We start from the raw sequence: 27,658 nt of genomic DNA, 5'->3' as shown, positions 1-27,658 counted from the left end.
GCTCAAACCAGGATCCTTACACCCGTGCTTGCGCTTTGCGCCAAGTGCGCTTACGCCGCTGCGCTACCGCCCAGCTGCCGGGGTTGGGGGCTTTTTAATCTCAAGAAGGTGTCTCAAATCCAGTGAAGGCGCTGACAAACAGAAGGGCCAGAAAGCAGAGGAGCGGGAGCCGGCGCAGGACCCACACAGCAGCGCGGAGCCAGCCGAGCAGCCGGCTTCTCCCGGGTCCCCCACCCCACCGAGTCCCGCCCTCCGCCCTTTGACCCTCCCTGCTTCCGGTTGGAGACGTGGCTCGGGACCGCCATCTTGGCAAAAGGCAGAGCGGCAGCGGCTCCTGTCAGGGGGGCAGCAGGTCCCAGCGGCCGGTGCTCCCCTTCCCCGGACCCCGACTCTTGTGCCAGTGGAGCCTGAGCGCCGGTGCGCCCCCCCCGTCCCCGCCCTCATCATGGTAAGATCCGGGCCGGACCCTACGGGCGGGTTCCGGCCTCGCTCGTCCGCTCTCCCTGCGGGACGGCCTGGCGCTGGGGCCGGGGAGTCCTGCCCCGAGGGCCCGGAGCCGGCAGCTTCCGAGGGACCCGGGGAGCTGCGAGGCGGCCCAGGCTCGGCGCCCGACCTCCGCAGGGTCCCAGGGTCTCTGTGGTCGCGCCCGCCCCGCCCCTCTCGCTCGGCCCCCACCAGCTGGGCGCCCTCCTCGGCGGGGACCGCGACGCCGCGTCTGGTCCCCGGGCGCCGAGCTCCACGGACGAGGCCTCTGGGGGCCTCCCTTCCTCCGCCGAGCGAGCAGCTCCCCTGGCGCCCCTGGGTGTTCGCAGCACCGACTCCTCTGCCGCCCAGGACTTTTTCTTTTGTGTCCAAGGGGGAGGGGACATAGTGGAAAGTTGGAAGAGGAGGCATATGGGGCAGGAAGACATGGCTTCTTCGGACGTGCATCTGTAGGCGCCCAGAAACCTGCCACTGCTTGGATGGAGGAAGTTAGGTGTGTCCGTTTGTCCGGGCGCCTTGAGTGAGCGAGCGAAGTCGCCAGACGGCCCAGGCTGTCTGTCTCCAAGGAACGTCTGGTTCAGGTGAAGCCAAGTGTGTATGTGGCACGTCGTCATCAAGGAGGCGTCAGAGGGGTTTGTACTCTGGGACCTGCTGCTCAGCTGCAGGTGCATCGTCTTTGCAGAGACGGGAAATGAATGTGGGGCCTGCACACAGAATTGCTGACTCCACTAAATCTTGGCTTTGCCACTGTGATTAGTGGATATTTACGAAGTAAAAGGAAACAGTTCCGTGGTGTGTGTGTGTGTGGGGGGGGGTGTGGTGCAGTGGATAAGAGATTGGACTGTCAAGCCTGAGGTCTCAAATTCAGTCCCCCAACAGCACATGTACCAGAGTGATGTCTGGTTCTTTCTCTCTCCTCCTAGCTTCCTCATTCATTAATAAATAAAATCTTTTAAAAAGAAAGAAAATAGTTCTGAATGCGCTAATAGTTTATATTTTAGTGTACTTTATCTTTTGAAGGATGTTCATGATACACACATACACACACACACACATATATATATATATATATATTTTTTTTTTTTTGGCCACTGGTTTAATAATTCTGTTTAAAACATCTTTCCTACACTCGAGAGACCACAGTGTAATTTGGTGCCAGTCTTTTAAGTTCCATTGACAAACTCTTTGGGTGAGAACTTGAATGGTGAAGGATTCACAGATCTTTCCAGCTTAGGACACGTATCCGTTTCATTAAGCAGGTTTGAATCATAGCTTTTATGTTCATAAAATTTCAAGAACTTTTTTTTTTCCTTTTTCACTTGGAGGTTTAGTATTTCAATAATGAAGTATATACATACATAGACACACACACACATATATAATACATATATCTCCTGAATATATTCACATGATTTTAATAGCAAAGTTAAAGGTTTTTATTATAGGAGCAAAACAGGAAAATAACCTTAAAAAACTTTGCTTGTTGAAAAGCTCCTGGATCTTGGCTTTTATAGTTCCCCAGTACAAACAGTAGATATTCAATGATAAACTTAAATATTTTGCATGTTATTTTTACAAGTATGCATATACATTTAGTTGTCTGATGCTTAAACTTGCAAATATTTCTGAATTATTTGGAACTTAATGTGGTCCAAATAGCCTCAGATTTGTGCAGTCTGGAGAACAACTTTATATATTATGTTCTGAGGAGTCTTATTTCTCTATAATTTTGGGGGGTTCTATTTATTTTTTTAGGGTATATTTATTTATTTGATAAGATAGAAATTGATTGCTCCAGGAGATGGCACAGGGGATAAAGCATTGGATTCTCAACCATGAGGTCCCGAGTTCGATCCCTGGCTGCACATGTACCAGAGTGATGTCTGGTTCTTTCTCTCCTATCTTTCTCATGAATAAATAAATAAATAAATTCTTTTTTTAAAAAAAAGATAGAAATTGAGAGAAGAAAGGAAGATAAAGAATGAGAAAGAGAGGGAGTCGGGCGGTAGCGCAGCGGGTTAAGCTCGGGTGGCGCAAAGCTTAAGGACCTGCTTAAGGATCCCGGTTGGAGCCCCCGGCTCCCTACCTGCAGGGGAGTCGCTTCACAGGTGGTGAAGCAGGTCTGCAAGTGTGTCTCTTTCTCTCCCCCTCTCTGTCTTCCCCTCCTCTCTCCATTTCTCTCTGTCCTATCCAACAATGGCATTAATAACTACAACAATAAAAAACAAGGGCAACAACAACAAAAAGGGATAAACAGGGAGTTGGGCGGTAGCGCACCGCGTTAAGCGTACATGGCACAAAGCGCAAAGACCAGCAGAAGGATCCCTGTTCGAGCCCCGGCTCCCCACCTGCAGGGGAGTCACTTCACAGGCGGTGAAGCAGGTCTGCAGGTGTCTGTCTTTCTCTCCTCCTCTCTGTCTTCCCCTCCTCTCTCCATTTCTTTCTGTCCTATCCAACAACGACGACAACAACAATAATAATAACTACAACAATAAAACCACAAAGGGCAACAAAAGGGAATAAATAAAATAAAATTAAATTAAAAATTTAAAAAAAAGTTTAAAAAAAAAAAAGAAAGGAGACATTAACAGAATCATAGGATGGGGGGTACAACTCCACACAATTCCTGCCACCCAATCTCCATATCCCATCCCCTCCTCAATAGCTTTCCCATTCTCTATCCCTCTGGGGGCATGGACCCAGGGTCATTGTGGGTTGCAGAAGGTGGGAGGTCTGGCTTCTGTAATTGCGCTACTTTGCATTTTATCTGTGATTACTTCATGAGAGCATGAAAGACAGGTTGAATCCATATGCTACTTATAAAAACTAGCATTACTATAATCATTAAAGTACATTATGAAGAAGATAGTGCTTAATTCTGGAAGTAGGAATAATGAAGCATTGAGAGGTCAAATCTGTAGGTTTTCTCTAGGGGTTTGTGAGAATTTATACTAATACTATCTGTTCTTTTTCTTTAAATTTTTTTTTATTATCTTTATTTATTTATTGGATAGAGACAGCCAGAAGTTGAGAGGAAGGGGAAGACAGAGAGAGAGAGAGACAGAGAGACACCTGCAGCCCTGCTTCACCACTTGCAAGGCTTTTCCCCTGCAGGTGGGGACCAGGGGCTCGAACCTGAGTCCTTGTGCACTGTAACATGTGCACTCAACCAGGTGCACCACCACGGGCCCCTGTTCTTTTTCTTTTTAAGGACTTGACTTGGATTAATTTTTACTTTTTTAAGATAGTGAAAGAGACCACAGCACTGAAGCTTCTTCAGCATCACATCACACACGGTTGCACATATGGCAAAGCAGCACACTATCTAAGTGACTATTTCACTACCCCCTTGTTTTTCACCCCAAAATTTCCTTTTTTATTGATATTTATTTCCTTTTGTTGCCCTTGTTAATTTATTGTTGTGGTTATTATTGTTGTTGTTATTGATGTTGTTGTTGGACAGGACAGAGAGAAATGGAGAGAGGAGGGGAAGACAGAGGGAAAGAGAAAGATAGACACCTGCAGACCTGCTTCACTGGTTGTAAAGCGACTTACCTGCAGGTGGAGAGCCGGGGGCTCAAACCGGGATCCTCACGCCTGTCCTTGCGCTTTGTGCTTAACCCGCTGCGCTGCCTACTGCTGGACTCCCTCTTTCATTCTTTTTTACCAGAGCACTGCTCAGCTCTGGCTTATGGTGCTGCAGGGGATTCAGCTTGGGACTTTGGAGTCTCAGGCACGAGAGTCTGTTTGCATAACCATTATGCTATCTACCCTCTGCCCCGAATTTACTTCTTTACATATCATTTTATTGGGGGGAGTAATGATTTACAGTACAGTACAGTTTTGGATGCATGGGTATAATTTCTCATCTCCCCATGGTAGATTTCTGCAAAGCACTTTCTTTTGCCTCCAGGCTTATTGCTGGGGCTCAGCGAATCCACTGCTCCTGGAGGCTTTTTTTTTTTCCCTTTTGTTGCTCTTGTTTTATCTTTGTTGTGGTTATTATTATTGTTGTTATTGATGTTGTTGTTGTTGGATAAGACCGAGAGAAAATGAGAAAGGAGGGGAAGACTTAGGGGGCGAGAAAGATGCTTGTAGGACCTGCTTCACTGCTTGTGAAGGGACCCCCTGCAGGTGGGGAGCTGGAGCTGGGATCCTTATGCAGGTCTTTGCGCTTCACACCATGTGCACTTAACCCACCACACTACCGCCTGACCCCGACAAAACACTTTTACCCCCAACATTATTTCAGCGACATGCATCAGAACCCCAAAGCTTCTCCCCCCACCACAACCATTTATTTTGAGAGAGAACCAGAAAACCCCTGGCACATGGGATGTGATGCCAGAGATTGAACTTGCTTGAGAGTTAAACACTTCATCCAGTGTGTCACCTCCCCCATGCTACTTGTTCTTGAACCTCTATTATTACTGAGAATGAAAGAATGCTATTTCACATAAATATACCACACACATGTAATTTGTTTTAACTAGACGGTTGGCCCTCTTGCACCTTAATATTAATGTAAAGTAAGTTTCCAAAGTAATTATTACTGGAGTATTGAATGTGATATTTAGGTATTGTGTATTTTTTGTGCTGTAAAGTTTTCAAATGCCCAGGATAATTTTTTTTTTAATTTGCCAGAGCTAGGCCTTTTTTTTTAAATATTTATTTTTCCTTTTATTGCCCTTGTTGTTTAACATCGTTGTGGTTATTGATGTTGTTGTTTTTGGATAGGACAGAGAGAAATGGAGAGAGGAGGGGAAGAGAAAGATAGACACCTGCAGACCTGCTTCACCGCCTGTGAAGCAAACCCCCTGCAGATGGGGAGCCGGGGGCTCGAACCGGTATGCTTAGGCCATTCCTTGCGCTTTGTGCCACATGCATGTAACCCGCTACGCCACCGCCCGACTCCCGAGCTAGGCCTTTCTTTACACATGCACAATTTCTCCACTCTGGATGACTTTTTCATTCTGAGAGACAATAAGAAAAGACATTATAGTACCAGAGCCCCCTCTGGTGTCATAGCACATTCCCTGTGGTGTTAAGCATAGCACTGCCCTTACCCTTGGGTTCATGTCTGAGCCACACTCATGGCGAGACATACCCCTTACCTGGTGATCTATCTCTCTAGCCCTAGACCTAGAAAATCTTAAAGACGCAAAGGTAGTTACTGTAATTATTTTTATTTGCATACACACTTTAGGCTTTACATAAACCATTTGTTACTTTATAGATATTTTAGAAGCAGTTAAGTGACTTATCAAGGTCCTGTCAGTAGCAGAGAGAACAAAGAATAATTCCCCAGGCTTATTCAAAGAACTTTCTGGTTCATATATGTTAAATCTGGAAAATGGCTCAACTGGTAGAGCATAGGATTTTCATGCCTGAGGTTCCCAGTTCAGTCCTTGGCACTGCATGTACTGGAGTAGTGCTCTGGCTTGTCTCGCTCTCTCTGTGTTGACTCGCTCTCTCTTGTCTTGTCTGTCTCATGAAACTCTTTGTCTCTCAGTGATACACTGGTAGCAGTTAAAAAATATTATTTTTAAAAAAGAAGGAAAGGTGGAGGACGTAGCAGAGTGATTATGCAAAGAGACTCATGCCTGGGGTTTCAGAGTACCAGGTTCATTCCCCACACAACCATAAGCTAGAGCTGGCCAGTACTCTGCTTAAAAAAAAGTAAATAGTAATCTATTTAGTAGAGAGATTATTTGTTCAAGCTTTAATGTACATAAAATATTTTTCCGATAAAATTCTTTTTAATTTTTTGTATTTATTTTTCCTTTTGTTGCCTTGTTGTTTTTCATTGTTGTTATTATTGTTGTTGTTGATGTCGTTGTTAGGTAGGACTGAGAGAAATGGAGAGAGGAGGGGAAAACAGAGGGGGACAGAAAGACAGACACTTGCAGACCTGCTTCACCACCTGTGAAGCGACTCCCCTGCAAGTGGGGAGTTGGGGCCTTGAACTGGGATCCTTACACCTGTCCTTGTGCTTCGCTCCACATGCGCTTAACCCACTGTGCAACCTCCCAACTCCCTCAATAAAATTTTTGTCCTTAACTAGTTGCAAATAAGTATAATCATCACTCAAATACTGATTTGCTCTTCTTTAAACCCAGTTCCAGAGACTCAGAACTGCCACATCATTGGCCCAATTTTTCTATTGCTGCCAGGAACTCACTGGGGCTTCATTCCACAGCATTTAGTGGCTGGGGACTTGAACCCATGTTCTTGTGCATACTGAAGTGTTTGCTCTACTGGGTGTGCTACCTCCCAACACCATGTAAGCTGTTCTTTTTTTTTATTTATTTTTTGTTTTAAGATCTATTTTTATCCATCTATTATTAATGGAGGCAGGTGGGAAAGAGGGAGAACCACAGCACCACTCAGGCACATGAGACTGAACTCAGGACCTTGCTTGGGAGTCCAGTGTTTTGTCTGTTGTGCCGCTTGCTTCCTCAGTCGCCCCTAAGCTCTTTATTGGGGTGTCAAAATACAGCATTAGTGATTTATTTGTAGACTTGGAGAAATTTTTAAATTTTCCCTTTAGGTGTGTTGTTGAAAAATAGAAACATAGCTATTATTTTATGTCTTATGAATTACATGCTATAATAAAAAAACAATGAGGGAGTCGGGTGGTAGCGCAGCTGGTTAAGCACAGGTGGCGCAAAGCTCAAGGACCTGCGTAAGGATCCTGGTTCAAGTCCCTGGCTTCCCACCTGCAGGAGAGTCACTTCATAAGCGGTGGAGCAGGTCTGCAGGTGTCTGTCTTTCTCTCCCCCTCTCTGTCTTCCCCTCCTCTCTCCATTTCTCTCTGTCCTTTCCAACAATGACAACATCAATAACAACAATAATAACTACAACTAAAACAACAAGGGCAACAAAAGGGAATAAATATCAAATGTATATATATGTATGTATGTATGTATGTGTAAATGAGGCAGAGTTTGAAGGTCAGCATTCTGATAGCAACAGTTGTATCATTTATTCATATTATGGAAGATCCAAGGATGTTATGAAAATATGTGAAGAAGTAATTAATTAGAACTTATTTAATTATTTCTGGCAGGTGCTTTTGGCAGCAGCGGTCTGCACGAAAGCAGGAAAGGCTATTGTTTCCCGACAGTTTGTGGAAATGACTCGAACTCGAATTGAGGGCTTGTTAGCAGCTTTTCCAAAACTCATGAACACTGGAAAACAACATACATTTGTTGAAACAGAGAGTGTAAGATATGTCTACCAGCCTATGGAGAAATTGTACATGGTACTGATCACTACCAAAAATAGCAATATTTTAGAAGACCTGGAAACCCTAAGGCTCTTCTCAAGAGTGGTAAGATATTTGTTCTGTAATAATGGGTTGTGGTTTGTTAGCTAAATTTTCTTTGTGAAACAGTTTGTTTTTTTTCCCCCTCACAAGGAGTTTATGTTTACCAGTTTGCCAAACTTCATGCCTCTTACTACAGCTTATTGTTACTTTATCTGTTTCTTAGTTGGATGTCTTCTTAAGCTGCAAGTATCCTAAAACTGACTATGGGTACTGCCCTTTTCTTTGTTGTTTTAATTGTGATTATAGTGGGTTACTTGATTGTAGCGTTACAGGGTGTAGTTCCACACCTTATCCACCACCAAAGTTCTGTATCCCCCTGTAGATAACCACCATAGTTTTCACAAGTCTAAAGAACAGTTTGCTTTTTTGTTTTTTGAAGTTCATGTATTATCATTTCTCTAGATTCCACATATAATTGAAACTGTCTGGTAGTTGTTTTTCATCTCTACTTATTTCACTAAGCATACATAGTCACTTCTAGTTCCATCCATTTTTGTCCCAGAGGACACAGTATCATCTTTTTTGGGCTGGGGAGAGAGCATAATGGTTATGCAAAAGGCTTTCAGGCCTGAGATTTCAGGTTCAATCCCCACACCACCATAAGCCAGAGCTGAGCTTAGTAGTGCTCCCATCTCTCTCTCTCTCCCTCTCTCTCTCACTTTCTTAAAATAAAAATTTAAAAAATATATTATCTTTTTTGATTACGGAGTGTTATACTTTGGATGATATATCTCATAACTTCTGTAGCCATTCATCTGTTGATGGGGAACTCCTTTTTTTCCCCTAGTCCTTAATCAATCCACTCTGCCTTTATTTATTTATTTATTTATTTATTTATTTATTTATTTATTTTCTTTATTGGATAGAGACAACCAGAAAGGGGACTGTGGTGGTGCACCTCGTTAAGTGTACATAACATGAAGTGCAAAGACCAGCTCAAGGAACCAGGCTTCCTCTAGCACCCCATCTGTAGAGGGGGTACCCTTCACAAGCTGCAAAACAGATCCAAAGGTGTCTTTCTCCTCTATCTCCCCCTCCTCTCAGTTTCTCTCTGACCTACTCGATTAAATGGAAAAAATGGCTGCTAAGAGCAGTGGATTCATAATGTTGGCACCAAACCCAGGCAATAACCCTGGAGGCAAAAGAAAGAGAAGGAGGGAGACACCTGCAGAACTTCTTCACTGCAGGTGGGACTGGGCCTTGAACCCAGGTCCTTGAACACTGTAACGTGTGCTCAACCAGGTGTGCCACCACCAGGCTCCCTTTTTGTGTTTCTAACATTTGGCCATGTTTTTAGATAATGTTCTTTAGATAATACTTCATATAGTATTTCACACAAATACTTTATGCCAAAGTCTTACATAAAATATAGGAGCTGAAAAGGGGATAAAATTTATTGACATTTGTACAGTTTAAAGGTTAAGACTTGGAAAATAACTGTTGATAAATTCTGAATCTATTCCATCCCATCCATAATTAGATCCCTGAATATTGCCGGGCCTTAGAGGAGAATGAAATATCAGATCATTGTTTCGATTTGATTTTTGCCTTTGATGAAATTGTCGCCCTGGGGTACCGGGAGAATGTTAACCTGGCACAGATCCGAACCTTCACAGAAATGGATTCTCATGAAGAAAAGGTTTTCAGAGCAGTCAGAGAGGTAAATAGACCGTTACTTGGAACTGGTGACTTGTCCATCTGGGTTTTACTGTATGATTTCTTTTTTCCTACTATAAATTGTACTCAAAGATATCCACATGTCTGTTTTTGTAGACTCAAGAACGTGAAGCCAAGGCTGAGATGCGACGTAAAGCAAAGGAATTACAACAGGCCCGAAGAGATGCAGAGAGAATGGGCAAAAAAGCACCAGGATTTGGGGGATTTGGAAGTTCTGCAGTATCTGGAGGCAGCACAGCTGCCATGATCACAGAAACCATCATTGAAACAGATAAACCTAAAGTGGCTCCTGCACCAGCCAGGTATATATAACCCATTACAGTACTTGCAGGCTTAGCATGGCAGGCAAAGACTGTATGTGAGTGTGTACCGTGAAAATGATACTTGACTTCTAGGCAAGCTGTAAGTAATGAGTGACTTATGAAGTAAGAAAAGCTTTAGAGAACATTTCTATCATATGGGTTATTAATTTTTAAAATGTGGAGTGTTTAGTATTTTGTATTATTTTACCTAGACCTTCAGGCCCCAGCAAGGCATTGAAACTTGGAGCCAAAGGGAAGGAAGTAGATAACTTTGTAGACAAGTTGAAATCTGAAGGTGAAACTGTCATGTCCTCCAATATGGGAAAACGCACCTCTGAAGCAACCAAAGTGCATGCTCCGCTTATTAACATGGAAAGGTAAGTAATAGCTTTTTAATAAAAACAAAACAATCAGTCATATACTTTTTATAATGCATTTCAGATCATAAGTTCTTTTTAAAATTTTTTTATATATATTCCTTTTTTGTTGCCCTTGTTTTATTGTTGTAGTTATTATTGTTGTTATTGATGTTGTTGTTGTTGGATAGGACAGAGAGAAATGGAGAGAGGAGGGGAAGACAGAGAGGAGGAGGGAAAGACAGACACCTGCAGACCTGCTTCACCTACTGTGAAGCGACTCCCCTGCAGGTGGGGAGCCGGGGGGCTTGAACCGGGATCCTTAAGCTGGTCCTTGCGCTTTTAGCCACCTGCGCTTAACCCGCTGTGCTACCACCCGACTCCCTATAAGTTGTTTTTGTGTCTTAACCCGCTGTGCTACCACCCGACTCCCTATAAGTTGTTTTTGTGTCTTAGATTTTACTGTGGGGAGCTGGGCGGTAGCGCAGTGGGTTAAGTGCAGTTGGTGCAAAGTGAAAGGGCCAGAGTAAGGATCCTGGTTCAAGTCCCCAGCTTCCCATCTTCAGGGGGTCACTTCGCAAGAGGTAAAGCAGGTCTGCAGGTGTCTGTCTTTCTCTCCCTCTCTCTGTCTTCCCCTCCTCTCTCCATTTCTCTGTCCTATCCAACAACAAATAGCTAAGACAACAATAACTACAACAAAGGCAACAAAAGGGGGAAAATGGCCTCCAGGAGCAATGGATTTGTAGTGCTGGCACCGAGCCCCAGTGATAACCCAGGAGGCAAAAAAAAAAAAAAAAAGAAAAAGATTTTACTGTGGTTGGGAAAATAGGTTAGCTGGTTGGGCATCAGGCTTGTATACCTGTGTTTCCCAGTTCAGTACCTGGCATCTCGTGTACTATAGTGGTACTCTGGGGTGTGTGTGTGTGTGTCTTCCTCTCCCCGCACCCTCTTCCTCTCGTTTCCTCCCTCTCTTTGCTTCATGTGAAACTCTCATGTAATAAAATAAGTCAGATTATTATTATTATTATCTACTTACTTATTTTAACCAGCACTGCTCAGCTCTGGTTTGTAGTGGTGCTAGGGATTGAACTCAGTTGAGACCTCAGAGCCTCAAGCATAAAAGTTCTTTTTTTTTTTTTTCCCCTCCAGGGTTATTGCTAGGCTCAGTGCCTGCACCTTGAATCCACCACTCTTGGAGGCCATTTTTTCCCCTTTTGTTGCCCTTGTTGTTGTAGCCTTGTTGTGGCTATTATTATTGCCATTGTTAATGTCGTTCATTGTTGGATAGGACAGAGAGAAATGGAGAGAGGAGGGGAAGACAGAGAGGAGGAGAGAAAGATAGACACCTGCAGACCCGCTCCACCACCTGTGAAGCGACTCCCCTGCAGGTGGGGAGCCGGGGGCTCGAACCGGGATCCTTATGCTGGTCCCTGCGCTCTGTGCCCATGCGCTTAACCCACTGCACCACCACCCGAGCCCCTAAAAGTTTCTTTTTTTAAAAAATGTTTATTTATTCCCTTTTGTTGCCCTTGTTGTGTTATTGTTGTAGTTATTAGTGTTGTTGTTATTGATGTCTTGTTGTTGGATAGGACAGAGAGAAATGGAGAGAGGAGGGGAAGACAGAAGGAGAGAAAGATTGACACCTACAGACCTGCTTCACTGCTTGTGAAGCGACTCCCCTGCAGATGGGGAGCCAGGGGCTCGAACCAGGTCCTTACACTTTGCGCCACCTGTGCTTAACACATTGAGCTACTGCCTGACTCACAAAAGTTTCTTTTTTATTTGCATAATCATTTTCCTTGCTCCTTAGCCCTAAACTTCATGCATTATTTTGCATGAATAAGAAGTTATCTATAGAATGAGGAGTTACTGGATCAAAGGGTATAAATATAATGCTTTACACTTGTTTTTTTAAAGATTTTATTTATTTATTAGTGAGAAAGATAGGAGGAGAGAGAAAGAACCAGACATCACTTTGGCACATGTGCTGCCCGGGATGGAACTCAGGACCTCATGCTTGAGAGTCCAAAGCTTTATCACTGGGCTACCTCCTGGACCACTACACTTTGTTACATATAGAGGTAACACCTTCAAATAAACAGTAACACCTTAAAATGGCTTGATCACCATTAAATCCTGGAAAAGGTTATTTCTGGTTTCTTCTTTCTGAATAAATTTATTACTTTTGCTCTACAGTGTGCACATGAAGATTGAGGAAAAGATCTCACTCACTTGTGGTAGAGATGGCGGATTACAGAATATGGAGTTGCATGGCATGATAATGCTTAGAATCTCAGATGATAAATTTGGCCGTATTCGTCTTCATGTGGAAAATGACGATAAGAAAGGTGTACAGCTACAGGTGTGTACAGACTTTTTTCTTTTTTTTTAAATTATATTTATTAATTGGATAGAGACAGCCAGAAATTGAGAGAATGAGGAGAGATAGAGAGGTAGACACCTGCAATTCTGCTTCACTACTCGCAAAGCTTTCCCCCTGCAGTAAGGGATTGGGAGGCTTGAACCAGGGTCCTTGCACATTGTGATATGTGAGCTCAACCAGGGGAACCACCACCCAGCCCCAAGACTTTTTTTTTCTAATAATAGTTTTAACTTTATTGAGGTAAGCTTGGTTTATATGCTTTTTTTTTTAAATACAATTTTCTCACCTCTTCTAAATATGTTACCCCTCCACTACCAAAGTCTATTATACTTCCCCCTTGTAACCTCTCATCCTTCGACCCTCGATTCTTTTGTTTGTTTGTTTTTGTTATTAGTAGTATGTTACAAGATTATAAGATTACACATTTATCACCAAAGTTCTGCACAGACTTTTGATAAGGGAATATTGAGCCTATTAGTAGTAGTAGTATTCTGTCTACTTTGAATGGTCTAACTCTACTAGAGTTCCTCAGATGAACCACAGAATTCAGAAAATTATTATTTTATTTATTTTAACCAGAGCACTGCTCAGCTCTGGTTTATAGTGGTACAGGGGATAGAATTTAGGACTTAGGAGCCTCAGGCATGAGTCTCTTTGCATAACCATTATGCTGTCTACCCCTGCCCCAGAAAATTATTTAAGTTGTGAGCTAGGGACTGAGTGGTAACTCACCCCTTAGTAGAGTATAGATATTACTATGCTAGAGAGCTTAAGTTCAAGTCCTTGCCTACAGGGGGAAAGCTTCAGCCGCGGGTGTCTTTCCTGTCTTCTACTCTTCGCTCTTATCTCTTATCCTGTCTTAAAAAACAAAAACAAACAAAAAAATCACCACTGGCATTAAAGGAATCTCCCACAGGCAGCACACCCCAGCAATAACACTGATAGCAATAAAAATAAAACATAACAAACCTTGTAAAAATTAACATCATTCTAGATACACAGGGAAGAAATTAATGTATTACAATAAATCCCTTGAGGTATTAAGTCTCTCCCCAAGATAGCTGAACACTATTTTTAGTTTTTTCTCTCCTATTGTGATTTCTTTGAAAACATACCAGGCTTTCAGCAAATTTAGTTCTCTGGGAAAAATAGGCAATTGAACTTTTTTTTTTTTGCCTCCGGGGCTTATCAATGCAGCAATGCAGCTTGTTGCCGGCACCACAAATCCACTGCTCCTGGGGGCTTATTATTATAATAATTACTGTTATTATTAGATAAGACAAAGAGAAATTAAAAGTGGAGAGGGAGATAGAAAGGGAAAGAGACACCTGCAGACTTGACCACTTGTGAATCAATCCCTCTGAAGGTGGGGAACCAGGGGCTTGAACCAGGATCCTTTTGCAAGTCCGTGTACTTTTTACTATGTGCACTTAAGTGGGTGCACCACCACCCAGTCCCCAGCAACTGTACTTTTCTAAAGAGCTTTCCCCCTCCTGGTTCCATCATATAAGACCAAGATTGCTGTCTGACCAGGCAGCTGAGCAACATCTGACTCCTGTCTTCTACTTGGCAAACTTAGCCCCTGTCATCAGACTATATCCCCAGTGAAATATTTTTGAAAAGGACTTTGTTAATGGTTTTTAGCTTTTTCAGTTGTAAAACTATTAACTTGTCCAAATTACAAACAAAATGGCTGAGAGTTGAAATTACGTTTTTATTACTTTAAGTCTTTGGGGGAGGGAGCAAGAATTAACCTTAATGTCTAAACCTTAGAAATTTTCTTTTCTCTTCATTTTAGACCCATCCAAATGTGGATAAAAAACTTTTCACTGCAGAATCTCTGATTGGTTTGAAGAATCCAGAGAAGTCATTTCCAGTCAACAGTGATGTTGGGGTGCTAAAATGGAGACTACAAACCACAGAGGAATCTTTTATTCCACTGACAAGTAAGTGCACTTGGCCAGTCCCACTAACCTAGTCTGCTTTGAGAACTAGAAATTAGTCCTGGCTTATACTCTCTCTTTTTTTTTTTTCTTCATTGCCATAGCAAAAAGATTTTTGACAAAATAACCTTTCAGATTTTACTCAATGGTGCATTTTGTGTATTTTAATCATTAGATTTAATTTTGAAGCTTACATTAACACTAATTTATAGTGTTATTTCTAATAGTTTGTATTAGGATATTTGAGGTCTATCTGCAGCAGTCAGCTTTGATTTGCTATCTTAACTTTTGTTCACTTTTCTCTCTTTTTTTCTCCCTTTTCTTACCTTTACTAATGAGAGAAAACAAGAACATTATTCTGATACATTTGATTCCAGAAATAAAACTTGGGACCTTATGCTTGAAAGTCCAGTATTTCACCATACTGTGTCCTCCTAGGCCACTCTGTTTTTCTAATATTCTTGTATGCCTGTTTTACTCTTCTCAGTTAACTGCTGGCCTTCAGAGAGTGGTAATGGCTGTGATGTCAACATAGAATATGAGCTACAAGAAGATAATTTAGAGCTGAATGATGTGGTTATCACCATCCCACTCCCGTAAGTGGTTCTCCCCCCCATATATTTTTTTTCTATATTGAGTTAGTCTTTTGTGGGGCCAGACGGTGCACCTGGTAGAGCTCATATGTTATAATGCACAAGGATCCAGGTTCAAGCCCCCAGTCCCCACCTGCAGGGAGGAAGCTTCAGGAGTGGTGAAGCAGTGCTGTAAGTGTCTTTCTTCCCTTCCCCTCTCTCTCTCTCTCTTTTTTTTTTTTGGTCCTATCTGATAAAAGGAAAATGAAAGAAGGGATGGGGGGGATGACTGTCAGGAGCATTAAATTCATCCTGTAGGCAAAAAAAGTCTTTTGGGACATGTGTGTCTCTTTTTCTCTCTTTTTTTTTTTATTATCTTTATTTGTGGATAGAGACAGTCAGAAATCAGGAGGGAAGGGAGTGATAGAGAGGGTGACAGACAGACACTTGCAGCATTGCTTCACCACTTGTGAAGCTTTCCCCCCTTCAGGTGGGGACTGGGGGCTCGAACCTGGGTCCCTGTGCATTGTAACATGTGCGCTTAACCAGGTGCACCACCACCAGGCCCCTTCTCTCATTTTTTTTTTAAAGATTGTATTTATTAATGAGAAAGATAGGAGAGAGAAAGAACCAGACATCACTCTGGCACATGTGCTGCCGGGGATCAAACATGTGCTTGAGAGTCCAAAGCCTTATCACTGCACCACCTCCCAGACCACTCCTCTCATTTTTTAAAGAGAGACTGGAGGTAGTATAGCATAATGGTTATGTAAAAAACTTCCATACCTGAAGCACCAGAGGTCCCAGGTTCACTCCCTTACATCACCATAAGCCAGAGGAGTGCTCTGGTAAAAAATAAATATATAAATAAAATTTTAAAAGAATTTATTTATTTTTAAAGCTGGGGAGACAGCATAATGGTTATACAAAGGACTTTTAAGCCTGAGGCTCAAGGCTCCCAGGTTCAATCCCCATCACCACAATAAACCAGAGTTGAGTAGCAGTGCACTGCTGTTAAGAGAGCGAGAGAGAAAGAAGCAGAGAAAGTGTGTAAAAGAGACCACAGCATTGAAGCTTCCTTTAGTATGGTGGGGCTCAGGTTTATTAGCACTCCAGTTGAACTATTTTGCTAATCCCAGGAACTTATTTTGTAGGCTACACTTAGCTGACTCCCTCCACCCCCTTTTTTTGGATAAAGGCCAGTTGCAGAAGAAATCAGATACAAAGGCTATATACAGTCTGATCCCATTTATATCATGCTCTGTAAAGAGAATAGTCTTAGAGCAAAATGTAGGAGGAAGAGTAGAAGGTACTTTAAGATTTGTTTATTTAACGAAAGAGAGAATGCCAGGGATCAAGCCTGGGACTTCATGCATATAAGTCCTGTGCTCTATCTGCTAGAGCCAGCTCCCTGACCTTCACTGACTTTAAATCTGGACCAAGCTGGGATATAGCTCAGTGGTAGACTTCATGCTTTGCATGAAGGTAACCTGGGTTCAATCCTGCACCCCCAAAAATGAAAACTATGTAGCTCTGAAAGGTCTTTCCAGGTGTTTCTATTTGTTCATGTAATAATGAGGATTTCTGATTTTATTTATTAATAATAAAGGGCTGTGCACTGGCACACCTGGTTAAATGCACATAGTACCACGCCCAAGGACCCTGGTTCAAGCACCTATAGGGGGAAAGTTTTATGAGTAGTGAATTAACTACTGCAGGTCTCTCTCTCTCTTTCCCCCACCCCTCTCAATTTCTGTTTGTCCTATCAAAGAAGAAAGAGAAGAGAAAAATGAGGAGCGGTGAATTCATCAGGCAGGCACCAGGTCCCAGTGATATAACCCTGGTGGCAAAAATAATAATAATATAGAAAGAAAATTAAAGAAATCAGAGCATCATTCTGGTCAGAGCCCTGCTGGAGACTGAACTGGGTATCTTTTTTATTAAATTTTATTTATTTATTCATGAGAAATGATAGGAGAGAGATAAAGAACCAGACATCACTCTGGTACATGTGCTGCCGGGAATTGAACTTGGGACCTCAGGCTTGAGAGTCTGAAGCCCTATCCACTTCGCCACCTCCCAGACCACTGAACTGGGTATCTTATACTTGAGGGTCCAGTACAGTGCATTAGCCATTCACTATGATGCCAACTCCCAGACCACATTTTAACTATTTTCATGGGATCTATTCTAGCTAAAATAAAACATCTATATTAGTCTTTTCCCTTTTATTTGTTAATTAATTTTAATACTCTTGTTTTTTTATTATTTTTATTATTTGATAGAGACAGCCAGAAACTGAGAGGAAGACAGAGATAGAGAGGGAGAGACAGAGACACCTGCAGCACTGCTTCACCACTTGCAAAGCTTTCCCCCTGCAAGTGGAACTATGGGCTTGAACCCAGGTCTTTACATTATAATGTGTGCTCAGCCAGGTGCGCCACCACCCTAGGCCTTTATTTATTTATACCAGAGGACTGCTTAGCTCTGGATTATGGTGGTTGAACTTGGACATTTGGTGTCTTAGCCAAGAAAGCCTAAAATTGCTTTTAAAGTATCTTTATTTAGATTATGTAAATTCCCTGTTGCTATAATTTACATATTTCACATACTGATTTTTCATATGAAACATTATAAAATATAATGGAATGTATTTTTGGTTTATTTTTTATTTGATTATCTTTGTTTATTGGATAGAGACCAGAAATTGAGAAGGAAGGGGTGATTGAGAAGGAGAGAGACAGAGGGAGAGAGACAGCACCCGCATGGATGCTTCACCACTCTCAAAGCTTTCCCCCTGCAGGTGGGGACTGAGGGCTCAAACCCAGGTTCTTGCACATTGTGACACGTCTATTCAACCAGGTGCACCACCACCTGGCCCCTGTTCTGCTACATTTACAAGGCATTTCTATAGTGCATGTTTGTTATATAGTTCTTTTTTTTTTAATATTTATTTTATTATTTATTTATTCCCTTTTGTTGCCCTTGTTTTTTATTGTTGTAGTTATTATTATTGTTGTTGTCGTTGTTGGATAGGACAGAGAGAAATGGAGAGAGGAGGAGAGAAAGACACCTGCAGACCTGCTTCACCACCTGTGAAGCGATTCCCCTGCAGGTGGGTAGCCGGGGTTCGAACCGGGATCCTTATGCCGGTCCTTGTGCTTTGCGCCACCTGCGCTTAACCCGCTACGCTACAGCCCGACTCCCCCTATATAGTTCTTTTTTAAAAATATTTTTATTGGGGGGAGTAGGGTGGAATCCACTGCTCCTAGAGGCCACCCTATCAATTTTGTTGCCCTTGTTATTGTTGTTGCTGCTATTGTTATTGCTGATTGCCGTCGTTGCTATTGGATAGGACAGAGAGAACTGGAGAGAGGAGGGGAAGACAAAGAGGGGAAGGGAAAGATAGACACCTGCAGACCTGCTTCACCGCTTGTGAAGCGACCCCCCTGCAGTTGGAGAGCTGGGGGCTTGAACCTGGATCCTTAAGCCAGTCCTTGCGCTTCACGCCATGTACGCTTAACCCACTGAGCTACCCCCTAGCCCCCAATTTTACTTGTTAATGAGAAAGATAGGAGGAGAGAAAGAACTAGACTTTACATGTGCGGTCGGGGATTGAACTCGGGACCTCATACTTGAGAGTTCAGTGCACCATCTCCTGGACCACTTTTTTTTTCTTAATAGGACAGAGAAATTGAAAGAGAAGGGGGAGAGAAAGACAGACACCTGCAGACCTGCTTCACTGCTCTGAGAAGCAACCCCCTGCAGGTGGGGAGCTGGGGGCTTGAACTATGTGCTTAGCCTGCTTCTCCCCACACACACACTTTTTTTTTTTTTTTTTTTACCAGAGTACTGCTTTGCTCTGGCCTATGGTGTTGCAGGGGATTGAACCTGGAACTTCAGAGTCATGAAAGTCTCTGCATAACCATTATGCTATCTACCCTTGCCCTTTTCCCCCAGTAGTACTGTATTTAGGAAATGCTGATTTACAAGATTATTGTCAAAATGTTTCCACATTTCTTCATTATGGTAAATTATATAAAACTGGGGGTTGGGCAGTAGCACAGCAGTTTAAACGCACATGATGCGAAGCGCAAGGACTGGTGCAAGGATCCCAGTTCAAGCCCCGGCTCCCCACCTGCAGGGGGGTCGCTTCACAATCAGTGAAGCAGGTCTGCAGGTGTCTACCTTTCTCTCCCCCTCTCTATCTTCCCCATCTCTCTTGATTTCTCTCTGTCCTATCCAACAACAATAACAATAACAACCACAACAATGATAAAAACAACAAGGACAACAAAAGGGAGAAAAAATAGCCTCCAGGAGCAGCGGATTCATAGTGCAGGCACCGAGCCCCAGAAATAACCCTGGAGGCAAAAAAAAAAATACATACACACACACACACACACACACACACACACATCTTTATTGATGTGTAGCTGACATGTAGTGAACTAGACAGGTTTTTAAAAATATTTATTTATTTGATTGATTCAATGAACAGAGAGAATGAGAGAGGAAGGGGAGATAGACACCTGAGGCACTGCTTCACTGGTTATGAACCCTGTTGGTGGGGGCCAGGGGCTTAACCTAGGTTCTTGTGTGTGATAATATGTGCACTCAACCAGGTGTGCCACCACCTAGCCCCAAACTAGACTTATTTAATTGTATATACTTTCGGTATGTTTACTATAGGTATATCCCTCTGAAACCATCACAGTTAAGTCAATGAAAATGGTTGTCACCCCCACAAAAGCTTATTTAGTTCAAATAAGTCTTTGTTGTATTTTTTTAAATCTTTTTTTATGAAGGTTTTATTTATCTATGAGGGAGATAAGAAAGAAAAAGGGAGGGAGTTGGGCAGTAGCGCAGTGGGTTACGTGCACGTGGTGCAAAGTGCAGTGACTGGTGTAATGATCCCGGTTCAAGCCCCCAGCTCCCCACCTGCAGGGAAGTCGCTTCACAACCAGTGAAGCAGGTCTGCAGGTGTCTATCTTTCTCTCCCCCTCTCTGTCTTCCCCTCCTCTCTCCATTTCTCTCTGTCCTATCCAACAACAACGACATCAATAACAACAGCAATAACCACAACAATAAAACAACAAGGGCAAAAAAAGGGAATAAATAAATAAATATTAAAAAATAGAGAGGGTGGGTGGGGAGAATACAGGTCCGTGAAAGATGATGAATGACATAGTGGGGGTTATATTGTTAAATGGGAAACTGGGGAATGTTATGCATGTACAAACTATTGTATTTACTGTTGAATGTAAAGCATTAATTCCCCAATAAAGAAATAAATTATTAAAAAAAAATAGAGAGAGAGAAAGGGAATCAGACTTCACTCTAGTACATGTGCTGCCAAGGACCGAACTAGTGACCTCATTCTTGGGTGTCCAAGACTTTATCTTCTACATCACTTTCAGGACTGCTCGTTAAATGTTTAGGTGGCCTTTCTTGGATCATTTGGAATGCTCTCTACTTTAAATTTATCTCCTCAGTAGCATTTCTGGCAAACGCTAGAAGAAGAAGTAGCATTTCTATTGAATATGCTTTTTTTTTAAAAAAAAATACCAGAGCACTGCTTAGCTCTGGCTAATTGGTGATGGGGGGGATTGAACCTGGGACATTAAAGCCTCAGGCATAGAGTCTCTTTGTATGACCATTATTCTGTTTACTCTTTACCCATGAATATTCATTATCTTTTTAAATATTTTCATTTATTTTGACTAGAAGCAGAATTTGAGAGGAAAGGGAAGATAGAGACCTGCAGCACTGTTTTCTTGCTGTGAAGCTTTCCTTCTGCAGGTGGGGATCAGGGGCTTAAACTTGGGTCTTTGTGTACTGTAATGAATGGGCTCGATCAGGTATGCTGATCGAGCCCATTCATTACATATGCTGACCATATGGCCCCTATGCATTATTTTTCAGCAGTGAATCCCAGCTCCTCTCCAAGACTTCTAAAACCTTTATTCATGACTGAGTAAAGGACAGTTATGTACCAGTAAATATATTCTTCGTATATCTTTGCTATTAAATCACTTGGTTATTATTTTTGCAACGAAAACAATACTGATTTAATTTGTAGTTTTGCTCCCTTATTGGTAATTTAGATGTTTACATGTCCAGATATCAATATTAAAGAAACAAAAAAACTATTACTAATAAGATAGGGTAAATGATCTTATCCTTTATAGCTTCATTACTCTTTCAAAACAATAGATGGCTGCCTTGAACCACTGTTGGCCTTGGTTGTTGGTGTCAGGTGTGGGTTTTGTTTTGTCAAGATTCATTTTACGGGTGGAGGGTAGATAGCATAATGGTTATGCAAACAGACTCTCATGCCTGAGACTCCAATGTCCCAGGTTCAACCCCCCACACCACCGTAAGTCAGAACTGAACAGTGTTCTGATTAAAAAGAAAAAAAATTATTTTACTAGACTATTTTTAGGTCGCTAAAATTTTTTTAAAATATTTTATTTATTTATTTATTTATGAGAAATATAGGAGGAGAGATAGAAAGAACCAGACATCACTCTGGTATATGTGCTGCCGGGGATTGAACTCAGGACCTCATGCTTTAGAGTCCGATGCTTTATCCACTGCGCCACCTCCCGGACCATGTTGCTACAATTTTTATGTTTCTCCATCTACCATGTAATTGTGTTTATGGTGGTTTCCTGTGTCTTAGTTCAATTTTGTAGTTGTCTCCAGAAAAGACCCTTACACAGCATTTTACCCCTTTCTCTAGAACTGATTGAATAGATCAGAACCAGAATTGGAGTAAGAGGAAAGATGAATGCATGCAACTCATACCATAAAATTGATAGGGAAGAGTTCATTATTTGTGATTTACTAATGATCAACAAGATTGTAGGATAAAAAGGGTACAGTTCCCACCACCAGACTTTCACATCCCATTCCCTCCACCGGAAACCTCCCTATTCTTTATCCCCCTGGGAGTATGGACCAAAGATTTTTTTAAAAATTATATTTATTTGGATAGAGACAGCCAGAAATTGAGAGGGAAGGGGATGAGAGAGAGACAGAGAGAGAGACCTGCAGCCCTGCTTCACAACTTGTGAAGCTTTCCCCCTGCAGATGGGGGCAGGGGGCTTGCTAAAACCCAGGTCCTTGTGCACTGTAATGTGCGCTCAACCAGGTATGCCACCACCTAGCCCACCATGGACCAAAGATCTTTATGGGCTGCAAAATGTGGAAGGTCTGGCTTCTGTAATTGCTTCTCCACTGGACATGGGTGTTGACAGGTCAATCTGTCCCCTCAGCCTGTTTCTGTCTTTCCCTAGTGGGGTAGTGCTCTGGGGAGGTAGCGTTCCAGGACTCATTGTTGAGTTGCACCTTTAACATTTTCTTTGTCTCCTTATTTCCTCTGCCCCTAGCATGGAATGTCACTAGTGAAATAGAAGATGGTAAATATAAAATGTTTAGGAGTAGGCGACACTGCCTGTCAGCTATGGGAAGTGGGGGGGTGGGGTACAGAGTACATCCCAACTAGCCTTGGTTCTCTTGCAGATAAGGAAACCATATGTTTCTTTTTCCTATCACATTTTTTGTTTGTTTGTTTTTGTTTTTTTAAGGATTTACTAATTAGCAAGAGGGAAAGATACAAAGAGAACCAGATTATCGCTATGGCATATGCAGTGCTGGGAATTGAACTCAGAACTTCATGTTTGAGAGTCTGATGCTTTATCCACTGCACCACCTCCCAGTTGGCTCATGATTGTATTTTGCCCAAGTATAATTATGCTTTCTTTTATTATAATCCCACTTACTAGATTATAACCCTCTAATGTCAACTACAATAAGTTTTGAGACATTCTGTAATACTAAAAACATCCTTTAAAGGCCCAAATATATTTGCATTCTAAGTACGCTTATAGTGGTGATAGTTTCCCCTTATTCTATCAACTGATTCCCCCCCCCCCCCCGACTATAACCTGTGCTACTTTATGCTAAAACTCCTTGACTGGACAGGAAACCATTCATACAGGATTTTTGGAACTATGTCCTACTTAAGATATGTATCAGTACCAGTCTCCTGCTAGCTCCACATCTAGTCCACAGGTTGGGAAAACCCATGGGAATATCTGCCAGCTACCTATGGTTGTATATATCTGCAGCTATAGAGGGAATGAATGAGACCCTGTGCCAAGGTGGTAGGATATTTATTTACTTATATCAAAGTGCTGCTCAGCTCTGGCTTATGGTGCAGGAGATTGAACTTGGGACATTAGAGCCTCAGGCATGAGAATCTCTTTTCATAACTATTATGTTGCCTAGCCCCACCTTGAAATTATTAGGAAAATTAAAACTTCTTTTGAGGAGCCTAATGGTTTATTTGGGGCTGGCTTTCCTTGATGATTTCTTATTCTGGACAACTAACTTGGAATGGATATTTCTCACACAGAGCTGGTGTCGGTGCTCCCGTGATTGGTGAGATTGATGGCGAATATCGGCATGACAGTCGGCGAAACACTTTGGAGTGGTGCCTGCCAGTGGTTGATGCCAAAAATAAGAGTGGCAGCCTTGAATTCAGCATTGCTGGACAGCCCAATGACTTCTTCCCTGTTCAAGTCTCTTTCATCTCCAAAAAAAATTACTGTAACATACAGGTACTCCCCGTCTTTTTTAAAATTTCTTTTAGTTTTAAGGCTTATTAACACAGAGAGGTGAGAACCACAACATCACTCTGACATATGGCAGTGCTTAGGTTTGAACGTAGAACCTTTTTTGTTTGTTTTTTCTTTTAGATTTGGGGTGGGGGTTAGAACTAGAGCATCACTCTGGCACATGTAACCTCAAGGACCAATTTCAGGACCTCATGTTTAAAGTCCAGCAGTATTTACTGCACCACCTCCTGGGTAATCACAGTTTTGTTTGGATACAGAAAGAGAAATTGAGTGGAAGTGGGAAAAGAGATCTGCAGTGCTGCTTTATTACTTGTGAAGCTTCTTCCCTGCAAGTGGGGAGCAGGGACTTAAACCAAGGTCCTAGCACATTATAATATATATGCTTCACGGGGTGTGCCACCACTCAGCCCCACCATTTTTTTTTTTTTAGTATTTTTTAATTCTTTTTTTTTTTTAACTTTATTTATTAAGAGAGAAATTGAGGGGAGGGAAGGGAAGATAGAGATGGAGAAAGACAGAGAGACATCTGCAGCCCTACTTCACCATTTATGAAGCTTTCCCCCTGCAGGTGGGGACCAGGGGCTTGAACCAGGGTCCTTGCGCACTGTAGTGTGTGCACTTAACCAGATACACCACCACCTGGCGCCACCTTTTTTTTTTAAGATTTTATTTTGTGAGAGACAAAAATATCATTCATTCACATGCAGTGCCAAGGCTCGAACCCCAGTTTTTAACACAAGCTACTTTGTACTCTGTCCACTGAGCCACGTCTCTGACTGCAGATTCTCCACTTATTTTTTAATTATTAATTTATTGCCACTGCAGTTATTGCTGAAGTTTTGTGCTTGCAGGACTCTACCATATCCCGGTGACTTTTTTTTTTCTTTTGATAGAAGGTAAGAGACAGAGATAAGGAGGGAGAGAGGGAGAGAGTAGAACTGTTCTACTGTCATGAAGCTAATCCCCCTTCTAGATTGAGACTTGGGGCTTGAACCCCAGTCCTTGCACATGACAACATATGTGCTCTACCAGGTGTGCCACTTATTATTTAATCAGAAAATATAAATCACTAATTCAAGAGTTGTGTTAGTGCCATTATAGGCACTATTGTTATGGTAATTCATTCAACTGGGTATTTATTACTACTGATAAGAACAAGACAAGAACTCATTAGAAAGACCAAGCCATATCTAGTAAATTAGTTTGATAAAGCAGGTGGTAAGACTTTGAGATCAAATCAAACAATGTTGAAAAATTAGAATACTGCGTTTTGGTTATCCTGATAGAATATTTATAAACTTTATAGGATTCTTTAAATTTTATTTATTAGTTATTGGATATAGAAACAGAATGAAATGAGAGGGGAGAAGGAGAGAGAACCTGCAGCCCTGCTCCACCATTCATGAAGCTTTCCCCTTCCAGGTGGGGACCAGGGGCTTGAACCTGGGTCCTTGCACACGGCGGTGTGTGTGCTCAACCAGATGTGTCATTGCCTGGCCCCTAAACTTTATAGAATAGAGCCACTATCCTGGTCTTTTATTTAATACTAATGCCACTTATATCTTAGCCCAACAGTTGTCTTTTCTGCCTAAAGAGCAGATTGATCATGTTAGTCAGAAAGGATGATACGTAAGTTACAGTATTTCTGAGTTGGCAATATTGCTTTTAAGGGAATTTGGTCTGTTTATACTGAGAATTTAGTCATCATCTTGGAGACTTGCCCTTTTCTTACTTCACCTTATTCTTTTGTTTGTTTTCCTAGGTTACCAAAGTGACCCAGGTAGATGGAAACAGCCCTGTAAGGTTTTCCACAGAGACCACTTTTCTAGTGGATAAGTATGAAATCCTGTAATATCCAGAAGAGGGGATCAAAAAGGAAAATTTTCAAATTAATAAAGAAGCCAGCAGTGGCTGAAGAGTTTTTTCCAAACCTACAAGCCATTGGAGAACCCCCCTTTTTTTCTGATACAGTGCACGGTTTTCTGCACGCAGGACCCACAATTTATCCTCAGTGTTTCAGCGTTGCAGAGACATTCATTGTCAAAGAAATGACACAAACATAAAGGGAAAGGCTGCTGATTTCTTTGGCATAATTAACTGGCCAGCAGGAAAGCCAGTTCTCCAGAGAATACCCTCAATTCACTACCTTCTCTGCTTCCACCTAACTTGCTCCTTTATTTTAATCCCTAAATATATATTTCATGCTTAAAAATTTTTTTTTCTCTGCAGAAAAATTTTATCTTTAAGGCTCCTTTACCTTCAGTTTCTTTCTGTACATTTAATCAAGCACCAGGATCACTTATATGTATGCATCATATTGGTCTGGCACTCCTAGAACAAGTTTATCTAATCCATTCTTGATTTTTCGACTGGACAGGTGAACTGTTTCAGGGACATAGGTTCTAAATGTTAACAGATAAATCCATTTTCTATTTCCAGTCATCTTTTCACTCCTTTGCCAGGTTGATTTTCTTTTAAGTCTATCACTCCAGTTTACTGCTGTGAACCCTATCTGTGTCAATATTAAAGACAGCTGAGAAATGGTTTTCAAATGGCACAGCCCCCACTTCTTCAAGATGTCTGGGAGGAGAGTGGTTATGTCCAGTTGGGATTTCATATCCACAAGTAATCATGTCTGTTGCTGGTGCTACCCAGGCTCCCAATTCTCCACATTTTGGGTACTTCAGCTAAAGCATAATGGTTCACGGTCTTTATGATCTATTCAGATTTTTCAGATTTAACAATTCCCTCTTCCTGATTTCTCAGTCCTTTCCTTTCTAGCAGAGACAACATAATTGTGGAGTTGAGTTCAGTAAATGTTTGTGTCAATCCCAGGAACTGTAAACTATTGAAACGACTCCCACTTTCACCACATGTTTAGTATATCAAGAAGCAACTGATTATATTTGTTTTTGGGAATTGCTGGTATGTGCTCCATTTCCTTCCAGCCTGCCCAGCATTTTTTCACCGGCCTGTTTATCCAGGTCTTTGAAATCTTTTTCCTTCCTTAGCCTTTTTCTTTTAGTGTTATCATCTTATCCCCCCACCTACACACACACAGTCCAATATCCTCAGTGGAGTCCAATATCCTCAGTGGAGACTACCATATCAGCCAACCCAGCATTGGCTTTGGATTGGAAGGGTTGGTGGAGATGCTTCCAGATTGCATGCAGCCTTTGGCAGGATAAAGAGTAGATGACAATAGATGACTTCCTACTTTTTGAGCTGTTGAAGAGTACCACTCCCACTCTGAGCAACCTCTGTCTCCCCTGCAAAGAGTATATTATACTTAAAGCAAAGCAGTCACACACAGATGGCCATGGATTAAATTATTTGCCAAAGAAATTTTTGGCCTTTCCCTTAGCTGCACCAGGGAAGAGTACTTATTTCTAGTTTGGTTCCCACGTGCGGTTTTTTGAGAAAAGGGACTGGGACAAGAGATCTGTCTTGTAGTTAAATAGGCAAGAAATCTTATTAATCCAGTTTGTCTGAAGTTGCTTGTCCATATGATTTTTTTAAAAGTCAAGCTTAGTTTCACACACACACAAAAAAACTTGTTTTCCTGAAATTACTTTTCAGGTAATATTTAAAATGAAACATGTTTTGTAACCCTGTAAAATGCATAGGGAATAACATTCCATTGTACACAAGAAGGCAAATTCTTTAATCAAATAAAGAGTATTATAAAATGAATGTTTACTAGACTCTTAGCCCTCATACTTTGGTGTCTGCTTGCTGATTCAGGATAGTGTAATGGGATCTAAGATTAAAAATTAATGATTTTTTTTTTAAGAGAAATACTCTGAGAATATTCACTTCCTTTTCTCCTTATGCTACAAGCATTGTGTCTCTCTCTCTCTCTTTTTTTTTTTTTTTTTGCAAATCCTAGTAGTATAGTTTTAAACTTAACATGAAAGGCTACCTGAGCTTGTGCAGTGGGTCAAGCATTGGATTTACAGGCATGAGG

General features: G+C 41.8%; 1 protein-coding gene across 2 annotated transcripts; it reads left to right on the top strand.

Annotated features, from left to right (window-relative positions):
- Positions 1–185: 185 nt before the first annotated feature.
- On the top strand, positions 186–27,384 carry ARCN1 (archain 1). Of its 2 annotated transcripts, XM_016188385.2 has the most exons (10): positions 280–448; positions 7,553–7,816; positions 9,294–9,473; positions 9,587–9,792; positions 10,005–10,169; positions 12,345–12,510; positions 14,330–14,477; positions 14,962–15,070; positions 23,469–23,673; positions 25,454–27,384. In XM_016188385.2, the coding sequence occupies exons 1-10, from the start codon at positions 446–448 to the stop codon at positions 25,541–25,543; spliced, it is 1,536 nt and encodes a 511-aa protein (XP_016043871.1). In that variant the 5' UTR covers positions 280–445; the 3' UTR covers positions 25,544–27,384. The 2 variants fall into 2 exon arrangements, with proteins under 2 accessions (XP_060035962.1, XP_016043871.1); XM_060179979.1 differs by lacking the exon at positions 7,553–7,816 and having other exon boundaries at positions 186–448.
- Positions 27,385–27,658: the final 274 nt, after the last annotated feature.

Source organism: Erinaceus europaeus, chromosome 20, assembly GCF_950295315.1.
Source record: "Erinaceus europaeus chromosome 20, mEriEur2.1, whole genome shotgun sequence".
Taxonomy (NCBI): Eukaryota; Metazoa; Chordata; class Mammalia; order Eulipotyphla; family Erinaceidae; genus Erinaceus; species Erinaceus europaeus.
Note: the sequence above shows the minus strand (reverse complement) of the source record. Positions and strands in the feature narration are given on the sequence as shown.